The sequence below is a fragment of the Mustela putorius genome, unplaced genomic scaffold, assembly GCF_011764305.1.
Source record: "Mustela putorius furo isolate JIRA1106 unplaced genomic scaffold, ASM1176430v1.1 tig00003913_pilon_pilon_pilon, whole genome shotgun sequence".
In the NCBI taxonomy this organism is placed as follows: domain Eukaryota; kingdom Metazoa; phylum Chordata; class Mammalia; order Carnivora; family Mustelidae; genus Mustela; species Mustela putorius.
In genome coordinates, this window is record NW_025422060.1 from 7,383,240 (window position 1) to 7,403,605 (window position 20,366).

General features: G+C 43.1%; 1 protein-coding gene across 4 annotated transcripts in view; it reads left to right on the forward strand.

Annotated features, from left to right (window-relative positions):
* Window positions 1–7,299: 7,299 nt before the first annotated feature.
* Window positions 7,300–20,366, forward strand: part of DHTKD1 (dehydrogenase E1 and transketolase domain containing 1) — a 61,807-nt gene continuing 48,740 nt past the window's right edge. For 3 of the 4 annotated variants that reach the window (XR_006603345.1, XM_045069105.1, XM_004774899.3), the window contains exon 1: window positions 7,300–7,583. Coding sequence is in view for 2 of the 4 variants with exons in the window: in XM_045069105.1 (XP_044925040.1) it covers window positions 7,427–7,583 (157 nt within the window). In the remaining 2 variants the exon portion in view is untranslated. Of the gene's footprint in view, window positions 7,584–16,538; window positions 17,695–20,366 lie in introns of those variants that run through there. The other variant, XM_045069106.1, reaches the window with a different exon arrangement.

Consider the following 20,366-nt stretch of genomic DNA (forward strand, 5'->3'; position numbering starts at 1 on the left):
CTAAAGCAGTCTACACATTTAATGCAATCCCTATCAAAATACCATCCATCTTTTTCAAAAAAATGGAACAAATAATCCCAAAATTTTTATAGAACCAGAAAAGACCTCAAATAGCCAAAGGAATATTGAAAAAGAAAGCCAAAGTTGGTGGCATCACAATTCCGGACTTCAAGCTCTATTACAAAGCTGTCATCATCAAGACAGCATGGTATTGGCACAAAAACAGACACATAGATCAATGGAACAGAATAGAGAGCCCAGAAATAGACCCTCAACTCTACAGTCAACTAATCTTTGACAAAGCAGGAAAGAATGTCCAATGCAAAAAAGACAGCCTCTTCAACAAATGGTGTTGGGAAAATTGGACAGCCACATGCAGAAAAATGAAATTGGACCATTTCCTTATACCACACACAAAAATAGACTCAAAATGGATGAAGGACCTCAATGTGAGAAAGGAATCCATCAAAATCCTTGGGGGGGAACACAGGCAGCAACCTCTTCGACCTCAGCTGCAGCAACCTCTTCCTAGGAACATCGCTAAAGGCAAGGGAAGCAAGAGGAACAGTGAACTATTGGGGCTTCATCAAGATCAAAAGCTTTTGCACAGCAAAGGAAACAGTTAACAAAACCAAAGACAACTGACAGAATGGGAGAAAATATTTGCAAACGATATATTAGATAAAGGGGTAGTGTCCAAAATCTATAAAGAACTTAGCAAACTCAACACCCAAAGAACAAATAATCCAATTAAGAAATGGGCAGAGGACATGAACAGACATTTCTGCAAAGAAGACATCCAGATGGCCAACAGACACATGAAAAAGTGCTCCACATCACTCGGCATCAGGGAAATAAAAATCAAACAATGTATACAAATCAAACACAATGAGATACCACCTTACACCAGTCAGAATGGCTAAAATTAACAAGTCAGGAAATGATGGATGCTGGTGAGGATGCGGAGAAAGGGGAACCCTCCTACACTGTTAGTGGGAATGCAAGCTGGTGCAACCACTGTGGAATACAGCATGGAGATTCCTCAAAAAGTTGAAAATAGAGCTACCTTATGACTCAGCAATTGCACTACTGGGTATTCACCCTAAAGATACAAACGTAGTGATCCAAAGGGGCATGTGCACCTGAATGTTTATAGCAGCAATGTCCACAATAGCCAAACTATGGAAAGAACCTAGATGTCCATCAACAGATGAATGGATAAAGAAGATGTGGTGTGTGTGTGTGTGTGTGTGTATACATATATATATATAATGCAGCCATCAAAAGGAATGAAATCTTGCTATTTGCGGCAACATGGATGGAACTAGAGGGTATTATGCTTAGCGAAATCAGTCAATCGGAGAAAGACAACTATCATATGATCTCCCTGACATGAGGAAGTGGAGATGCACATGGGGGACTTGGGGGGGTAGGAAAAGAATAAATGAAACAAAATGGGATCTGGAGGGAGACAATCCATAAGAGACTCTTAAACTCACAAAACAAACCGAGGGTTGCCAGCGGGAGGAGGGTAGGGAAAGGGTGGCTGGGTTATGGACATTGGGGAGGGTATGTGATACGGTGAGTGCTGCGAAGTGCATAAACCTGGCTATTCACAGAACTGTACCCCTGGGGCTAATGATACATTATATGTTTATTAAAAAAATTAAAAATTAAAAAAAAAAGGAATCATCTTGCCCTTCTTATATTTGTTTCTTTTCAATTGCTTTCAGCTCAAAATGATCCTTGTGCCAGAGTGGCATATTTTGGGGTGGCATACTCTGAACTCCTTCAGTTGATACCTAGAATATTCAAGATCATCACATCCCAGGAATCATGTTGAGGGTCACTTATCATGATTAAGACCTTGTAATAACATTAACAATATAATAATAATTATTATTATTATTTCTAATATGTATTGAGTATTTACATTATGCCAGTCATTGTTCTAAAGTGTTTGATAGGTAGTTACACCAACCTGATTAGGTAAGCAATATTACAAGTCCCATTTTACAGATAGGGAATGTAAATAAGAGCATGTAAATAACTTGGCCACGATCCCACAGCTAGAAAGTGGTAGCAACTATAATTTCAACACTGGGGGCGCCCGGGTGGCTCAGTGGGTTAAGCCTCTGCCTTTGGCTCAGGTCATGTTCTTAGGGTCCTGGGATTGAGCCCCACATTTGATAGGGCTCTCTAGTCAGCAGGGAGCCTGCTTCACCGTCTCCCCCACTGCCTGCCTCTCTGCCTACTTGTGATCTCTCTCTCTCTCTCTCTCTGTCAAATAAACAAATAAATATATAAAAGAATTTCAACACAAGCAGTCAGCCTCTAAAATCCATACAATCACTGAGCAAATATTTCTGGGATACCTATTTTGTGCAAGGCACTCTTCTAAGCACTTAAGATAAATTTGTGAGGAAAACCTATAGAGATCTTTGTCCTTATGGAGCTTACATATTAGTTAAAGGAGAAAGAGAAAAAATGATAAGCAGATTTTACGGTACATTGGGAAATGATACATGTCATGCTAAAAAAAATAAGAAAAGTAGAGTAAGGGGGAGCAGAAGTATGAAGGGGAGGAGGTTAGTTGCCAATTTTTAAAAAATATTTTATTTATTTATTTGACAGAAAGAGAGATCACAAGTAGGTAGAGAGGCAGGCAGAGAGAGAGAAGGAAGCAAGCTCCCTGCTGAGCAGAGAGCCCGATGCGGGGCTCGATCCCAGGACCCTAAGATCATGACCTGAGCCGAAGGCAGAGGCTTTAACCCACTGAGCCACCTAGGCGCCCCAGTTAGTTGCAATTTTAAGAATGACATCAGGGAAGACCTTTCTAATTTTCAGTTATAATTTAAAAATATTTTACAAATGTTTACAATTTAAAATATATTATTTTATTTTTTCCCAATGTATGTAATACTTATATAAAATTTATTTTTATTTTTATTTTTATGTTTTTATTTTTTTTAAAGGTTTTATTTATTTATTTGACACAGAGAGAGAGAGATCACAAGTAGGCCAAGAGGCAAGCAGAGAGAGAGAGGGAGGAAGCAGGCCCACCGCGGAGCAGAGAGCCCGATGCGGGGCTCGATCCCAGGACCCTGGGATCATGACCTGAGCTGAAGGCAGAGGCTTAACCCACTGAGCCACCCAGGCGCCCCAAAATTTATTTTTATTTTAAAGGTTTTATTTTATTTTACTTTGTTTTTAAAGATTTTATTTATTTATTTGACAGAGAGAGATTCAGCATAAGCAGGGGGTGTGGCAGGCAGAGGGAGAGGGAGAAGCAGGCTCCTTGCAGAGCAGGGGAAGCCTAATATGCGACTTGATCCCAGGACTCTGGGATCATGACCTGAGCTGAAGGCAGTGGCTTAACCAAATGAGCCATCCAGGTGCCCAAAGATTTTATTTTTGAGTACTCTCAGCACCCAAAGTGGGGCTTAAGGTCACGACCTTGAAATCGAGAGTCACATGTCACATAAACCAAATAACCATACTCTTATCACCCACAATTTGACAAATACTTTTAAATATTTTTTTAAAAGATTTTATTTATTTATTTGACAGACAGAGATCACAAGCAGGCAGACAGGCAGGCAGAGAGAGGGAGAGGAGGAAGCAGGCTCCCTGCAGAGCAGAGAGCCCGATGCGGGACTCGATCCCAAGACCCTGAGATCATGACCCAAGCTGAAGGCAGCGGCTTAACCCACTGAGCCACCCAGGCGCCCCTAAATATTTTTGAAATACTAACAGAGACAAACATTTTGAAATATATTTATCAGAATTTTCAGAAGAGCTATAGCACTGTAGAACTCATAAAATCTCCTTCCCCGCCCATTCTTTTCCTCTCCATGCCCCCCAAACAATTTACTGAGATTGATATGCATCTTACCTAATTATATATTTACGCTTTTACTATATATGTACAGATTCATTAAAAACACATAGACTAACTTGGTGTATTTTTAAAATTTGTGTGAATATCATTTCTGTCATTTTCTCTTCTCCACTTTATATACTGGGAAACTACTTGTGTTCTATGCGTACACCTAGTTCATTCCTTTTTAATTTCTATAAAACATTCCATTGTATAAATAAGTAAGGCCTATACTCTCCCCTTCTCCTCTAGTGGCCCAACACATATCCTCTTATTTTTTACATTAAGCTTTTGAATCAAAACCATTTAGAACTTGAATGAAATTTAAAGAACATGTAGACCAGGAGGAAATAGAAAGGCGGTGTCCTCCCAAGGACACATAGCCAGTCAATGGAAAAAGTGGAGTTAGAATCTGGTAGTCTGATACCCAGCACAGCACTCGTGCAATTACCACAGCATTACATTTCAATTCTAGAAATCTATATAGAACTATATATAGAACCATCTCTATCTACTTCCATGTCCTATGTAGAAATAAGATAATGGTAGAAAAGAGAACAAAACATTTAAGTTTTCCAGGAATAATAAAATGATTAAACTACATAAGTAGTTTTAAAACAGTGTTAATAATATTGTAATGATTATTATAGTTCTTTTCCCACGATCTGCTATGTATTTTTTTGATTGAATGCTCTTATTCAAATTCAGACAACAGCCCTGTGAATCAGATACTAATCTTAGGAAATAAGTCTGACTCAATGTGGAAGAAATATGGCAAGGCAAGGAATGACCCAAGACCAGAAGACCATTTGGGAATCTACTGTGGTCCTCCTGGGGAGAGGTGCTGATGGCCCGGACTAGGTGGTAATGATGGAGAGTGGACAGATTTGAGAGCTATTTTGGATAGACTGTACCTGGTCCAGGGATGGGACCTGTATCATGTTTATTCCCAGTTGCTGACTATATTTTTTCCCATTTCCCTGCCAATGTGAATCCATGCATTAAGGATATACCTCACCTTTTCTCCTTCCACAGCATCATCTGCCAACTTTCTAGATGTTCCTCTTCCTTCACCAGAGGGTTCAACATGTAGCTAAGAGTCTTCCTCTACTTTAATTCCTGGCAATTCCAAGGTGATATGAGTGTTTCTATGGCACATCATCTAAAAATCTGACCTCTCAGTTCTTACCTGAGACATTACCTGATAATATTCTTCATCACTTCACTTTCGCCAATCAACTTTCCTTATCATTATCAAAATTTGCATCACTTCTGCAATCATCACAACAAACACCCCATTTTCTTTCTTTCTTTCTTTTTTTTCCAGCACGAAAAGGTGTTTTTATTAAAGCACAGGGACAGGACCAATGGCAGAATGAGCCGCTTCAAATACCCCACTGTCTATCTACGATCTTCTGTTCTAGCTCAGCTTCTCAGGCACCCGAGTTTACCTATTCTTCAGCCTCATTGGAATTCACAACCCACTGGCACTTCCCTTCTTTTTTGAGCCCATTCATATATCTTTAGCCTTTTTTTCCCCAGCATAGAGTCCATGATTTTTGTTTGTTTGTTTGTTTTTAATTTCAATTGTTTGCCAACTAGTATCTCGAACGTCTTTGTGTCTTGGCCATTATATCACATCTGCCTGGAAAAATTAAAGCCAAGAATGGATCCAGTCATCATACTTCCCACCTTCTCTTTGCCAAGCTAGCTGAGCACTAATGAAGAAAATCACAAAAGAGCAGAAATTGGTATCTCTTTCTATTCATGGTCACCAGCCTCAACTGGGTGGCATGCAAAACTTTAGGACAATCTTTCACATTTTACTCCTTTCCTCAGTGACAGTTTCCTACTGTCCCCACCTTTTGAACTCTGACTCACCTCCCCACTCCCCAGCACCTTCTCAGATAATTCTTTTGGGGGCAAATTATAGCCTCATACTTCACACAGAAGAAATTCCCTCAAAATTTTACCATTGCATCTACAACTCTGATTGCTTTTGCACCAATCTTCTCTTATTTCCACCTAAAACAATGGAAGATGCATCTCTTCTTTCTAGCATCATCTGTGCTTGGAGCCCATGGCTTCCCATCTCTGCAGGGACTTCATACTCTTGGCTTATTCCTCAATTCCGTATTTTTGATTTAGTACTTTGGGACATCTTTCAAACGTGTTCTGGACTCTTTTGTGTTAAAATTACAAAGAAAAAAATCATAACCATCATAACCTACTTCATCCCTGAAGATTCTGTTCTAGTGTCCTTTCCACTTGGAGGTTCCCCTGATACACCTCTTCGTACTCTACCCCCATTGCCTATGTTTGCAGGGCATATGCCTCTCTGTCCAAGGATCTCTCATACTGTGTGTTGAGTTCAGTCTGCAACTGGACTGGGAACTGATTAGAGGCAGACCCTGTATCTGACTAATCCTTGGAACCTACAAAGTGCTCTGTGGGCGTGGGGCTTGAGGGAGTGAGGTGGAGAGCTACCTCTTGGGCCCATAGGTGTAACGTTCTTAGGAGTATGGGGTACTGTTGCATGGCAGACTGGAATGATGGGATGACTGATGAGGGAGGGATTCAGACCCCTTCCATCTCCCACCCCACTGGCAAAGTTAAGGGTGGGTCATAGAATAAAATAGTTTGGGAAATTCTGTCAGAGATAAAGCAACGGAGAATCTCAGTATCTCCACGATGCCTGAAATCTTCCATGCCCAATTTCTTTTCACTTTTATTTTATCCCCTTCTTACAGGCTCCTCCTCTCCTATTTTCTACTTTCTTCCAAATTGTTTCTTTTTTTTTTTTAAAGATTTTATTTATTTATCAGAGAGAGGGGGGGGAGAGAGCGAGCACAGGCAGACAGAATGGCAGGCAGAGGCAGAGGGAGAAGCAGGCTCCCTGCGGAGCAAGGAGCCCGATGTGGGACTCGATCCCAGGACGCTGGGATCATGACCTGAGCCGAAAGCAGCTGCTTAACCAACTGAGCCACCCAGGCGTCCCCCAAATTGTTTCTTAAGAAAAAAAAAAGAAACGATACTGATTTTCTGGCTCCTTCATATGACCTTTCCTTCTTGCGTCCCTTGGTCCCCATCCCACTACTTTTTTTTTTTTTTGCATCCTGTAGCTGACTTTCCCCTTCGGTATCGAAACCTATTTCGTGTCTGTACGGTTGCGGTCTGGGGCTTCCAGCAGAGGGGCGGTGGGTGAATACTCTCGGCGGGAGTCCTTAGAACATACAGAGATGACGAGTTTTGTACGGGAAAGCAGATGACGCTGGGCTCCGCACTGCCTGCTTCGCTCAGCCTCCAGGACCTCAGGAGTCCCCCCGCATCCCCGGGCGAGGCTCCGCCCCGCCGGCTGCTGACCTGGATTGGCTGCCAGGGGCCGGCCCCTGGCCAATCAGGCGCGGGGGCGTTGTCTCGGGGTGGGGCTCCCGCCTCCCGCTTCCCGCTGGGCCACTGCACCGGTTCCAGGAGGCCCAGGGGCGACCCTTGGTTCTCCCGGCGGCTGCTGCCCCTCGTCTTGCGACTCAGGGGTCCGGGCGGGACATGGCCACGGCCACTGTGGCAGCAGCAAGACGAGGCTTCTGCCGAGCCCCTCCGCTCCTCCTCCGGCGTGGTTACCAGACGGAGAAGGGCGTCTATGGCTACCGGCCGAGGAAGCCCGAGAGCCGGGAGCCCCGGGGCGGCCTGGCGCGCCCTCCAGGTCTGGGATAGGGCCGGGATCGTAGATGCAGGGGAAAAAGGGGGCCTCCCCGACAGGCCTGATGTGGGGTGCTGTTGCGGGCGAGGTCGGGCTTCTGGGGTCTGCAAAGTGTGCTCGGGCGGGTGGGGAGTAAGGGGAGGTGAGGAGGCCAAGGAAGGCAGGCGTGGGTGGTGGTGTCAGGGTCATTGTCCAGCCTCCTAGCTGGGGAATCTTGAGATTGAGGTCTCGTAATTGGATCCACGCTTGGGTGATCTTACCAGAGTTCGTGTTCTGACTGGTTTTGTGAGGTCTTGGCCTTTCTGTTCCTTGGATGTAAACTTCTAGAAACTTAGCTCTTTTCGAAGGCGGGGTTGCAGGAATAGAAGAGTTCCAAGATCTCCCAGCTGCTCGAGTTTACTCAAGGAGACATTTCCAGAGCCATCTCTAAGGCTCGTGTGAGCAGAATGTGTGGGGATCACAACTGTATAAGCGAGGGTTGAAGAGGTCAAGTTAGTTGGTGATCTGGACCACAGCATGGTATTCGTTTTCTGTCTCCCTGACCTAAGTAGCCTCTTATTTTAATTTCAGAGTTTTAAACTCCTTTTTGAATTTAGAAGTATGTTGCTGGTGGTTTTAGTGAATTAGGAGATGTGAATAACGGTTCTCGAGACCTATCTTTGCATGCTCATGTGCAAGAGACCTATTTTGAGTATTTAGTTTATGCTGAAAAATTGTCTGTTTTATTTTTTTTAATATATTGATTTATTGGAGAGAGAGAGAGAACACCACTGGCGGAGGTGAGTGAGGGGAGGAGCTGAGGGAGAGAATCTTCTAGCAATCTCCTCCTGAGTGTGACCCGTCACCCGGGCCTCCATGACCCATGAGCTCATGAGTGAGCCACCCAGGTGTCCCAAAGTTGTCTATATTTAATCCTCACAGAGTAGAAGATGAATACAGACTGATTATTTGAGGAAGATCATTTGGCATCTTCAGTCCACTTATCAGGTTAACAATGAAGATCCTCTTCATCATATAAGTACCTAAACTTTGAATCTTATGTTTACATTGGAACCTTGATATTTTGCTCTTGACCTCAGAGGACATTTATAGTGAACCTGATTTCTGTCTCTTGGATGCAGTGAGATTTCTTCAGGGAAAGCATTTGGCCAACTAGATTGTTAATCCCTTGAGGGTAAGACTGTTGTCTTATTTCACTTTGCAAATCAAATGTCAAGAATTTTATTTTTTAAAAATAAAAAAAAAAAGATTTATTTACTTATTTGACAGAGAGAGAGCACAAGCAGGTAGAACAGCAGGCAGGGGGAGAGGGAGAAGCAGGCTTTACGTGAAGGAGAGAGCCCGAGGTGGGACTTGATCCCAGGAATCTGGGATCATGACCTGAGCCGAAGGCAGACACCCAACCAACTGAGCCACCCAGGTGCCCAAATGTTAAGAAGTTTATATGTCAGTTATTCTTGAACGTGTATGTGTATTCAAATCACTTTGAATTGATTTTTAAAAGGCCAGTTCCTGTGGAGCTGGGTGGGTCAGTCAGTTGGCATCTGACTCTTGATTTTGACTTAGGTCAGGAACTCAGGGTCATGAGATGGAGTCCTGCATGGAACTCCAAGTTCAGCAAACAGTCTGCTTCTGTCCCACTTCCTCTACCCTTACCCTGGCATGCTCACTTGCTCGCTCTCAAATAAATAAATAAATCCTAAAAAAAAAAAAAAAAAAAAAAAAAAAAGCCAGTTCCCAAGTATCCTCCCACCCCAGGGTTCTAACTCAGTGGTCTGAGATCTGGTTCAAAAATACAGATTTTTAAATCAGGCATCCCAGGTGATTCTCTAGCAGAAGGTCCACAACCAACTATGGCCAAATACTGTTATAGTCTCAAAGGATGTATGTGTAGGACATGTTTTACAATCTCTTCTTCATTTAAAATCATATTAGTGTGTGCTCTGTGCACAATTACTGTGATCTTGTTAAAGATTTTCTCTCATAATTGGGTCTCTATCTGATTTTTTTTCCTTTTTTTTTTTTTTTTTTTTTTTTTAGCATTTTACTTTTAAGTAATCTCCACATGCAACGTAGAGCTCGAACCTACAACCCCATGATTAAGAGTTGCATGCCTCATGGACTGAGCCAGCCAGGCACCCCTTTGTTCGATTCTTAATAACAGCCTGACAACTGAAAACTTGCCTTGGAAAAACCTGGGCCAGTGTTTATTTTGTTTTGTTTTGTTTTGAGATTTTATTTTTATTTATTTATTTGAGAGAGACAGGCAGATAGTGACAGAGATAGCAAGAGAGAGCAAAAGCAGGGAGGAGAGGGAGAAGCAGGCTCCTGCTGAGCAGGGAGCCCAATGTGGGGCTCAATCCCAGGATCCTGGATCATGACCTGAGCTGAAGGCAAGTGCTTAACCGACTGAGCCACCCAGGTGCTCCATGGGCCAGTGGTTTTTAACTAGAAGACTACCCAAATTATCTTGGGAGCTTTGGGCTGGTGTTTGAAAAATATCTCTGGGGTTTATTTTTATATACAGTCCCTTCCCTCCCTCCTCATAACCAAATTGCCCCCCCCCTCACCCATGAATTTGCTGTGCTTTGAGGTGCTTGGTGACCTTTGAAAGGTCGGTATTGAGTTAGAACTGCAGGCCAAGGGTGGCCTCTTGTGGTATTGGGAGGCAAGAATGAAATCAGTGCCTGGAAACAATTGTTGCACAGTTACAAGATCTAGCTTAAGGAATTTTGTTGCTAAGGGCAATAATTTCATTCTTCTTATGTTTTAACTACTTTGAATTTCTGAAAACTGAAAGGCAAGTAGGCCACCCTGTAACTTTCTTCAAACTTACCATTGCACGCAGATCTTTGACAGGCTTTTCTTCTCTGTGTTTTAGAACTTACTCTATTATTTTGCAGTGACTCGGTTTGTAGATCACTATCTCCTCCTAGGCTGGGTAGGAGAAAGGCCGGGGAGAGTTGGGTCTGTCACTTGGAGTAGCATCTCTCTGGCCAGAACTTGGTCAGCATGTATCTGCAAAGGAGACTGAAAAGCGTAATTTTTTTTGGAAAGCACAGTTTTTAAAAAAAAATTTATTTGTCAGAGACAGAGAGAGCGAGAGTGAGCACAACTAAGGGGAGCAGCAGGTAGAACAGGCAGAGGGAGAAACAGGCTCTCCACTGAGCAAGGAGTCTGAAGTGGGACTTGATCCCAGGATCCTGGGATCATGACCTGAGCCAAAGGCAGATGCTTAACTGACTGAGCCTCTGAGGCATCCTTTTTTTTTCTTCTTCCCGATTTTGTTGTTGTTTTTAGATTTAATTTATTTGTCAGAGAGAGAGAGAGAGGAAAAAAAAAAACAAAACAAAACATCACAAGCAGGCAAGCACGGGAGCAGCAGGTAGAGGGAAAATCAGGCTCCCTGCTGAGCAGGATAACCCATGCAGGACTCAGTCCTAGAACCATGGAATCATGACCTTCGAGAACACAGGCACTTAACCAACTGAGCCACCCAGGCGTTCCTGGAAAGCATAATTTTTATTCAGGTTGGCCAAGTACCAACTAAAAATTCTGTGGAGAAAATATTGAAAAATACTTAGTAATCACTGCACTCCCAAGCTTTTCTTCCCATACAAAGAATGTGTCCACCTCCTTTCCCCTCTGTTCCGTCCTTGAATCCATCTCAAAGTCCCTTATCTCCAGAGAATGTACAGCCCTCCCTGTCCGGGCTGATGGTGGCTTCTGCTCTGGAGTTTTATGAACTGCCACACACCCCATACTGACACATCCAGTATACAAAGAAAACTCTCATCTGGAAAAGGAAAGAATGAGGAACAACAAAGGGCCCTATTCAAACCAGTTATCAAATCCTGTTGGAGAGGAATGATAAAAGCTCTCGGATGTGGCTGTGTAGTAAGTTCCCTACATTCCCCTGGCTTCGCCTTCTCTCTTTCACCCGTTGTCTTCTGTGGAAGTCTCCGACATGGGCGGCGGGGGTGTGCCCTCCTTGGGGGCTGCAGACCTTCCACAGCCTACTTTTTTTTTTTTTTTTTAAGATTTTATTTATTTGACAGAGAGAGATCACAAATAGGCAGAGAGGCAGGCAGAGAGAGAGAGGAGGAAGCAGGCTCCCTGCTGAGCAGAGAGCCGATGCGGGGGACTGGATCCCAGGACCCTGAGATCATGACCTGAGCCGAAGGCAGCGGCTTAACCCACCGAGCCACCCAGGCGCCCCACACAGCCTACTTTATTTTGGTAAGGTTAGGAGCCTGAGAATTGCTTTAGTGGGTCATCAATTACAGGTGTTTTTTATGACCAGAATCGGAATTTGTTGGCAGTAGTTTTCTTTCTTTTTCTCCCTTTCTTTCTTTCTTTCTTTCTTTCCTTCTTTCTTTTTCTTTCCTTCTTTCTTTCTTTTTTTAAAGTTCATTTGTTTATGTGAGGGGGGGGTGGTCAGAGGGAGAGGAGGAGCCTATGCAGGATTTCCTCCCAGGACCCTGAGATCATGACCTGAGCAGGGATCAAGAGCCAGTTGCTCATAAGCCACTCAGGTACTCAACAGTACAGTTCTTTTAGAACAGTCATAGGTCTGCAGTCTTTTTGCCTGTGGTCATTCCATGAGCAAATTGCCTTCAGTCAAAGATCTTATCTAGATCTATTTTTTAAGCTTGAAACCTCTGGTTTTTTATTTACTGCTTCTGTGCCCTACCTACTTAGCTCCCTAAACTTAATGGTGCTTACCTTGAGACCATCTAAAAATAGTAGCGGAAAGCAACGCCCTTTATTGGACCTTGTAGGCTTAGCTGGCTCCCACTGTCTCATAATAAATGCTTTCTAGAAGGTACTTGATGGAGGGTTTGTCTGTTTTTTACCTCCTGCTAAGGCAGCCTCTTCTGAAACACCTTTTCTTCACTTTCCTTTCTTTCTGGTTTTTTGTTTTGTTTTGTTTTTAAGATTTTTATTTGTTTATTTGAGAGAGAGAGAGAGAGAGAACAAGGGGTTGGGGGGGTGGGAGGAGGAGCCGAGGGAGAGGCAGACTTCCCACTTAGCAGGGAGCCCCACATGGGGCTCCATCCAAAGACCCCAGGATCGTGGCCTGAACCAAAGGCAGACCCTCGGTTAACTGACTGAGCCACTCAGGTGCCCCCACTTCTCTTGCCCCACCCTGAACCACCTTTTCTGAGTGCTTCTAATTCTCCAAACTTGCCAGGATCTGCCTTCCAGGTATAGAGTCCTCCCATTAGCAGAGCTGAATTTCCTTCCATCTCTTCTTGTTTGATCCCGCTCGACCTCATCTTTCTCCCAGGGCTTTCCTGAAAGTGAAAAGAAACAGTGATCACACACTACTAAGCTACAGCCCTGTGGACATAAGTCTGCCTGCAGGATATCACAGGTGACAGTTTTCCACGTGTTTTTTCAGGCAGCATAGCACAGTGCCCATTAGCTTTCTAGTCTGAAAGATCTAGTCCTTGGCACCTACTGCCAGACTGCTAAGCCAATGTCATGTGTATTTTGGGCTCTGTTATGATAGCAACCCACCTTGGGTACCAGATTGTATATTAGATAGGGTAAGTTCAGGGGCTGTGTCAGAGACCTGGAATAACAGTGATTTTTTTTTTTTTTTTTTTTTTTTTTTTGACAGAGAGAGAGAGATCACAAGTAGGCAGAGAGGCAGGCAGAGACAGAGGGGGAAGCAGGCTCCCTGCTGAGCAGAGAGCCCGATGCAGGGCTCCATCCCAGGACACTGAGATCATGACCTGAGCCGAAGGCAGCGGCTTAATCCACTGAGCCACCCAGGCGCCCCATGGAATAACAGTGATTTAAGTAAGATGAGTCGAGGTCCGAGCTGGTATGACAGTTCTGCTCTGCAAAGCCCTAGGGGATTTAGGCTCCTTCTGTGTTGTTTCTTCATCATCCTGTGGGTACTGCTCTCCACTCTGGTCCAGGATGGGTAACCATTGCATCCACAGTCTGGCCAGCAGGGTTCTTGTCAGAACTTAGTTACGTGGCCAGCTGGCTGCCTTGGAGGCAGGGACATATATCTTTGCTCTGGGAAGCTGTATGTTCGATTATGTATTACTATGAAAGAGAAGGGAAAATGGATGTCGGGAGTTGTGGGAGTCTCTGCTACACACGAATTATAAAAATCCAGGGCAAGCAACCCAATTTCAACTTTTTCAGCTCATACTTAATATCAGATTTTTTTTTAAAGATTTTATTTATTTATTAGACAGAGAGAGATCATAAGTAGGCAGAGAGGCAAGCAGAGAGAGAGAGGAGGAAGCAGGCTCCCCGCTGCGCAGAGAGCCCGACGCGGGGCTTGATCCCAGGACCCTCAGATCATGACCTGAGCCGAAGGCAGCGGCCCAACCCACTGAGCCACCCTGGCGCCCCTTAATATCAGATTTTGAGCACTGTGTTTCCTAAAGCCTTGCCTTCTTTCTATTTTCACTATTGGGATCCTAGTCCAGGCCTTTAATTCTCATCTGCTGCACAAAAATAGTTAATTCAGGTCATCTTATCCAAGGCCTGTGGATCTCTACGAAAAAGTTTCAGAGGGTCTGTAGACTTTGCATGACTCTGTGTGTGTCTATTTTTAGGCAAAGAGCCTGTAGCTTTCATTGAATTCTCAAAGAGATGCATGACTTCAAAAAGATAAAACTGGTAGGCCTCACTGGTATTAAAATGTATAGCCTAGTTCCTGTCCGGCTTAGTCCAATCTTTCTGAAACGTTGGTTTCATTGAGTCATTTTCTTTTCTTTTTTTAAAAGGGCTTTATTTATTTATTTGTTAGAGAGAGATACAATGAGAGAGGGAACACAGCAGGGGGATTGGGAGAAGGAGAAGCAGGCTTCCCATTGAGCGGGGAGCCCCATGCAGGGCTTGACCCCAGGACCCTGGGGTCATGATCCGAGCCGAAGGTAGACACCCAATGACTGAGCCACGCAGGCACCCAAGTCATTTTCTAAACTCAGATGTCCAAAGGCTCTACTTTGCCTCTCAGAGTAAAATACAGATTCTTTTGCTAGATACTCAGTGCCCTTCTCCCTTCTTTCTTACCTTTCTCCAACATGAATTTCCCATGTTCTAGCTCTTATCCTGTATGCCTTTCCACTTCTTACCATCTCCATTCACATCTCCTCTGTGACATCTGTCTATACAACTCCAGCCTGTCCTAATCTGAGCTCCTTCAGCTCTCAGTATGGGACCTCTTGAACTCTACAGAACATTTTATGACCGTGTGTATTTGTGTAGGGACCATCCTCTCACATTGTAAGATCCTGCCTGGTGAAGACCTTATCTTACCTTATCTCAGCTCCACAGTTCACTGAATACTTATTAAATGATAAAATCCTATGGAGAAATGGAAATACGATTCTGTATGTGCAATTTATTTGTAATATTTAGTGCATTTGAATTTTGCATGTACCCCCATCACACCAAGTATCAAGAAAGGAAGCACTGTATACATTGGGTAATAGATGATATTACTATGTTTTAGAAAAAGTAATAATTTCTTTTTGACTGATGAGCACAATGAAGACTTGCTGTGTTTTTTCTTAAGTTCCATTTAAGTGTGTGCTCATGGTCAGTTCTATGAATTAGAACAGGAGTGCTTAATGCCTGCCAGTTGTCTTAAAAGGTACCATCTTGGTTGAGAGGAAGGATTGAGTTGGTGGATCATGTACACAACTTTTTGGTGTTGACAGACTTAATCAAAGGGAAAGGCCCTCCTGAAGTCAAAGGTGACGTAGTGAAATGGGAGGAGGTATGACCAAAGTTAGGGCGCCTCCTTTTTCCTCTTTGCCCTTCTGTCATCAGCCTTCTTTCTTCAAATATTTATCCTGGCTGAAAATCCGTGCCTGCGTAGGATGACTGCATCATTTGCTAAGACTTCTATTACATGGAGGCTTTAAGGAGGTATTGAATTTGCTTCTAGTAACCTCTTAGATGGCAGTGGTTTCACCAGTTAAAATTTGACCTGTGGTGAGTGTTCTTTGTATCTGGCTCTTAGTAACAGCTTGTACTTTAACCTCTGTAAACCTCAGTTTGGGTAAGCTTTAATTTATTGAACAACAATCCCAGTTGAAAATGGAAGAGTGCTGATTCATGAGTATAAATTTAATGATGGAAGGTTTGGATTACAAAAAATGGAGGAATTTAGGAACAAGCAGAAGATGGGAGCCTTAGGATTCCAAACAGCATTGAGTGGTTACTGACTTTGGCAGTGAGCTTTAATAGTTGGAGTGAGGTTGTGAGTATGTTGCATATTAGAAATAATGGGAGCCTTTACTGGAGTTATGGGAAAAGCAGTTGAAGAAAATCTTATTGCATTAGAGAGTTTTAAAATTCTCCATAATTCTGGAGTAAGAAATGCAGACCAAAAAAGGCTAATGGCATTAGCTCTTTTACTTTTTTTTTTTTTTTAATGTCTCAATGATGTCCAGTTCTCTCATCCCCCTCGCTGTAGGCTCTGGACTTCCCTTTTCACTTTTTGTTGTAGTATAATGGATAAAAGACTGGGTAGAAGTCAAATATGCTTGGGTTCGAATTCTACTTTTTGTGTGACATTCTGCAAGTCACTTAACCTCTTTGAGCCTCAGTTTACTCTTCTGCAGCTAAGGATACCTATTTCAGGGTTGTAAGAGTTAGGTAAGATGCTGTGTGTGAAACACTGAACACGATGTGTAGCAAAAGTTAATTCTTGGGATGCCTGTGTGGCTCAGTCGGGTAAGCATCTGCCTTCACCTCAGGTCATGAACCCAGGGTCCTGGGATTAAGCCCCATATCAGACTTCCCTGGTAGGCAAGGAGTCTCCTTCTCTTCCTCCTCTACCCCTCCCCCTACCTGTGCGCACATGTGCACACCCCTGTATGTATATGTGTGTACACTCTCTATCAAATAAATAAATAAAATCTTTTTTTTTTAAGTTATTTTTTACTACCATTTACTATCAGTCAGTGACCCTTACTTTAGGAAAGGATTGGGAGAAAAACAGGAAGGACCAGAACAAGGGTTTTTTGTTTAATCTGTTTTTTTATTTCCTTTTAAGAACGAAATATATGGCAAAATAAATTTATCTAATAAACATATTGTGTTTGAGATGGAACGAGAGAGGATGGTATAAAATGAACTCAGTTGCAGACCAGTCAGAGTTTGCTGTAGAGAATACAATATTCTGGTACTTGTGGTTTTAATGTGGTTATCTACAACGTTCCTGAGCTGAATCTGGGAGGCAGCCATCGCATTTTCCTGGGGTTCAGAGGGACTCCAGTTACGAAATTCTCTTTCTTGGAGTCTTCAGTCATTTTATCCAACGTTCCCACTTGCTATAAGCATATGCTGCCTTGAGTGGAAGAAGATTATTGGATCTGATCTAGATATTTTGGGGGAGGCTATTTATGACCAGATGATGAGAAAGAACTCTACTGACTTTAAGGTTAAGGACTAAGTTTAGTTTATCTGCCTGTGTACTTCATGATGGTTAATATGAACCCTTTCTTCCTGAAAATCAAACTCTTTAGCGCCCCCACTGTGCTTGCTTATGGGGGAGAATAAAGTCATTGATGTAGATATCCCTGTCATTATTCTTTTTTTCACACCCCTGTTAGCTAAGGTTCTTTTGGTCCCAATCAACAGAAACCAGTTGTGGCTATCTAACCCAAAGAGGGGACTTTATTTGAAAGATACAAGGGTATCTCCCAGAACCAAAGGGTATGTGTAGTAACCAAGACTCTGTTGGGGGTGGGGAGGAAGAAGACCAGAACTAACTTTGGGATAATTGGCAAAGGCTGTGGGTGGGCCTACAAGGCACACCTGTTAGTGTACTCGCTCCTTTGCCACCCATATTGCGTGTTGGGTGTCCTTGAGACCACCCCCACATTTAGAGATTCACCAGAAAGACTTAGGGCATTCAGCCTAATAGTTCTACTCTCGGCTCAGTTTATCACAGTGATGTAATAAGGATACACAGTGGGATCATAATGTAGGCTTTCTGATGCTCTCTCCCCCATGAGGGGTGATGCAGAATGCACACCTCTTTGACCACACAGTAATAGACGTGTGACGTAGCTAACCTGGAAGTCTATCAGAAACTCGGCACCCGGGGTTTTTATTGGCAGATGTTCATGTAAGCATCCTCTGCATGTGCTCAGATTCCAGACTTCCAGAAGGAAAGCAAGTATTCAGCATAAACCATGTTGTTTGCACAAACAGGCCTAGTGAACCACCCGTATCTTCCAATCCCAAATCATAAATCCTGGAAAGATTAAATTGGACCCACCCAACTATGGTGTCCCGGGAATCTGTTAATTGGTTGGGAGACAGAAGGGCATGAGGTAGACTTGGCCTCAGGAACCCACTTCCTGAAATGGGGGGATGCAGTTCTCAGAAAAGAGGGCCTCGAAGTAAGGAATAAGGATCCACAGCAGTTCTAGGTTGAAAGCTCCGGAAAACTTCTATCCCAAGGGTTCTGTGACTTTTATGATATGCTGACTCTTAGGACTTCATTCAGTTCATAACAAATGTTTTTTGAGCATCTACTGTGTGCCAGTCTCTTGAGCCAGAAACCTGCCTTCAATATCTTCCCTTTCGTTTTGAAGAGGTGTTGTGTATATGTGCTCTTGTTTTCCCTCTTCTCTCTGGCTTCTTGAGGATTTAAACATCAAATTACATTCTTCTGAACTTCTATAGATATCCTGAGGACTAAGTTCTTTGCCTAACATAAAGACATTTATTTCTTTTACAGTAATCTCTTGGTTTATTTGTACAGTGCTAGGAAGTTATTTTTATGAGAAATATATGTATTCAGTTGCCATGCTCTCATTTGCTACAAAAATAATACAGGTGAAACACTTTTATCCAGTGCATTTGAAGCTAGAACCTGTTAATTTCATGTAAGTTAATTTCAAAAAAGGTTATTAATGCAAGGAGTATGATAAAGAAAGGAGAGATGTTTTAAGTATTTTAACAAGTATGTTTATTTTTGTTTTTATATTTGCAAATCTTTAAAATTAAGAGCACTTATGGAAGTAATCTGAATACAATGTCTGTCTAGATTTTTATGATTTTTCCCCCTAATATTTTACTTTTGCCCAAAGCAACAGCCATAGGAACAAATAGAACCAATTCATACAAGCATGAAGTACATGGGTGGGGACAGGTGTGCCAGGCGCGCTGGAGAAAACCTCCTTATCAAAAGCTTTCAGGGGCGCCTGGCTGGCTTGGTCAGTTAAGTGTCTGCCTTCGGCTCTGGTTATGGTCTCAGGGTCCTGGGATCAAGCCCCACATCCAGCTCCCTGCTCAGCGGAGAACCTACTTCTTCTCTCTCTGCCTGCTGCTCTCCCCTGCTTGTGCTCTCTCTCTCTCTGTCTCTGTCAAAATAAATAAAGCCTTAAAAAAAAAAAAGCTTTCAGAGTACAAGAGGCAACAAGTCAGTTAAATGGGTACAATTTAAAGAGCTCTATACATGTTCATTGTGGAAAACTCAGCAAATATGATAAGGAGAAACCAAAAATCAGGAATTTTAATATAGGATAATCCCTAAATTTTTGGTCCATTTCCTTGACATATATGAAATATGTATACACACATACATATATGTGAAATATATTGATACTATATTATGCTATATAGACTATAAACTACATGCTGAAATATGCATTATGTACTGTACACATTTTAATGAAGAGCAGGCTCATGCTATATATAGTTTATAGTCTTTTTTATCTACATGTACTGACACTTTTCCCTTAAGCTTCTCCTATAACATTGTTTTGTAATGGCTATTAGCAAATGGAGATTAGTTGAAAATACTATGGCGTGTCCCTCAAAGGACTGGGGGTTTGCAGAGTTAGAACCCTAACAGTTCGGGAATGTAATAAGGATAGGGGATTGTCCTTGACGCACAAGGAGGCTTTGACTCCCACCTTCAATACCTGAGGGGTGGATGTGGGATGAGTAACTTCACCTCCCCCTGTCCTCTGGTGGGGGGAAGCAGGTTCCAGTTAGGACAGGGGTATAAGGAATGTTTAAAGAAGAGGGTAAGAATGCAGAGAGGTTTGTTAATCCATGGAGCAGAATTCCAGAGGTCACAATGGAAAGATCTGGGAGGCAGAGGGAAGGGATACGGGATTGGGTCCCCAGAAGAAACCAGAACAATGGTAGGAGGGTTTGAGAGAAAACAGATTCCGGAGGTGGATGTAGGATAAGTGTAGAGGTGCGGAGGGGAGGGGATCTCTTTGGCTCTGCCAGAAACGCAGTGTCTGCATGTTCTTGTGCCAACACCACGCCCCAGCTGTAGAGTAGCATGAAAAGCCTGGCGAGCAGTTAGAAATCGGAACATTGACCTCCGGCAGGTGACCTAGGTTCGCTAAGAGAATGTTTTCAACGCGGCTACTGATTTGGTGATGATAACCCCACATATTTACTACTGGACTTGTCCCGATAGAGATGTAGTTTTTTGTACATTACTAGAAGCTGCAGAAAGTGCAGGAGATCACCCTGCTCAGAGCAGACTTGCAGAGCACTAATATTATAGAGATGGGCAAAGAAGGAGCTCCCCCAAAATGACTGAGGTTGAGTAGCCGGTGAGCAGGGAGGAAAGCTGGAATCTTGCAATGCCACAGAAGCCCAGGGAAGAATGTGGGCTTTTTTGTTGTGTTTTGTTTTGTTTTGTTTTCTTCGGGCAGGAAGGAAGAATTTTTTTTTTAAGATTTTATTTATTTATTTGACAGAGATCACAAGTAGGCAGAGAGGCAGGCAGACAGAGAGGGGGAAGCAGGCTCCCTGCTGAGCAGAGAG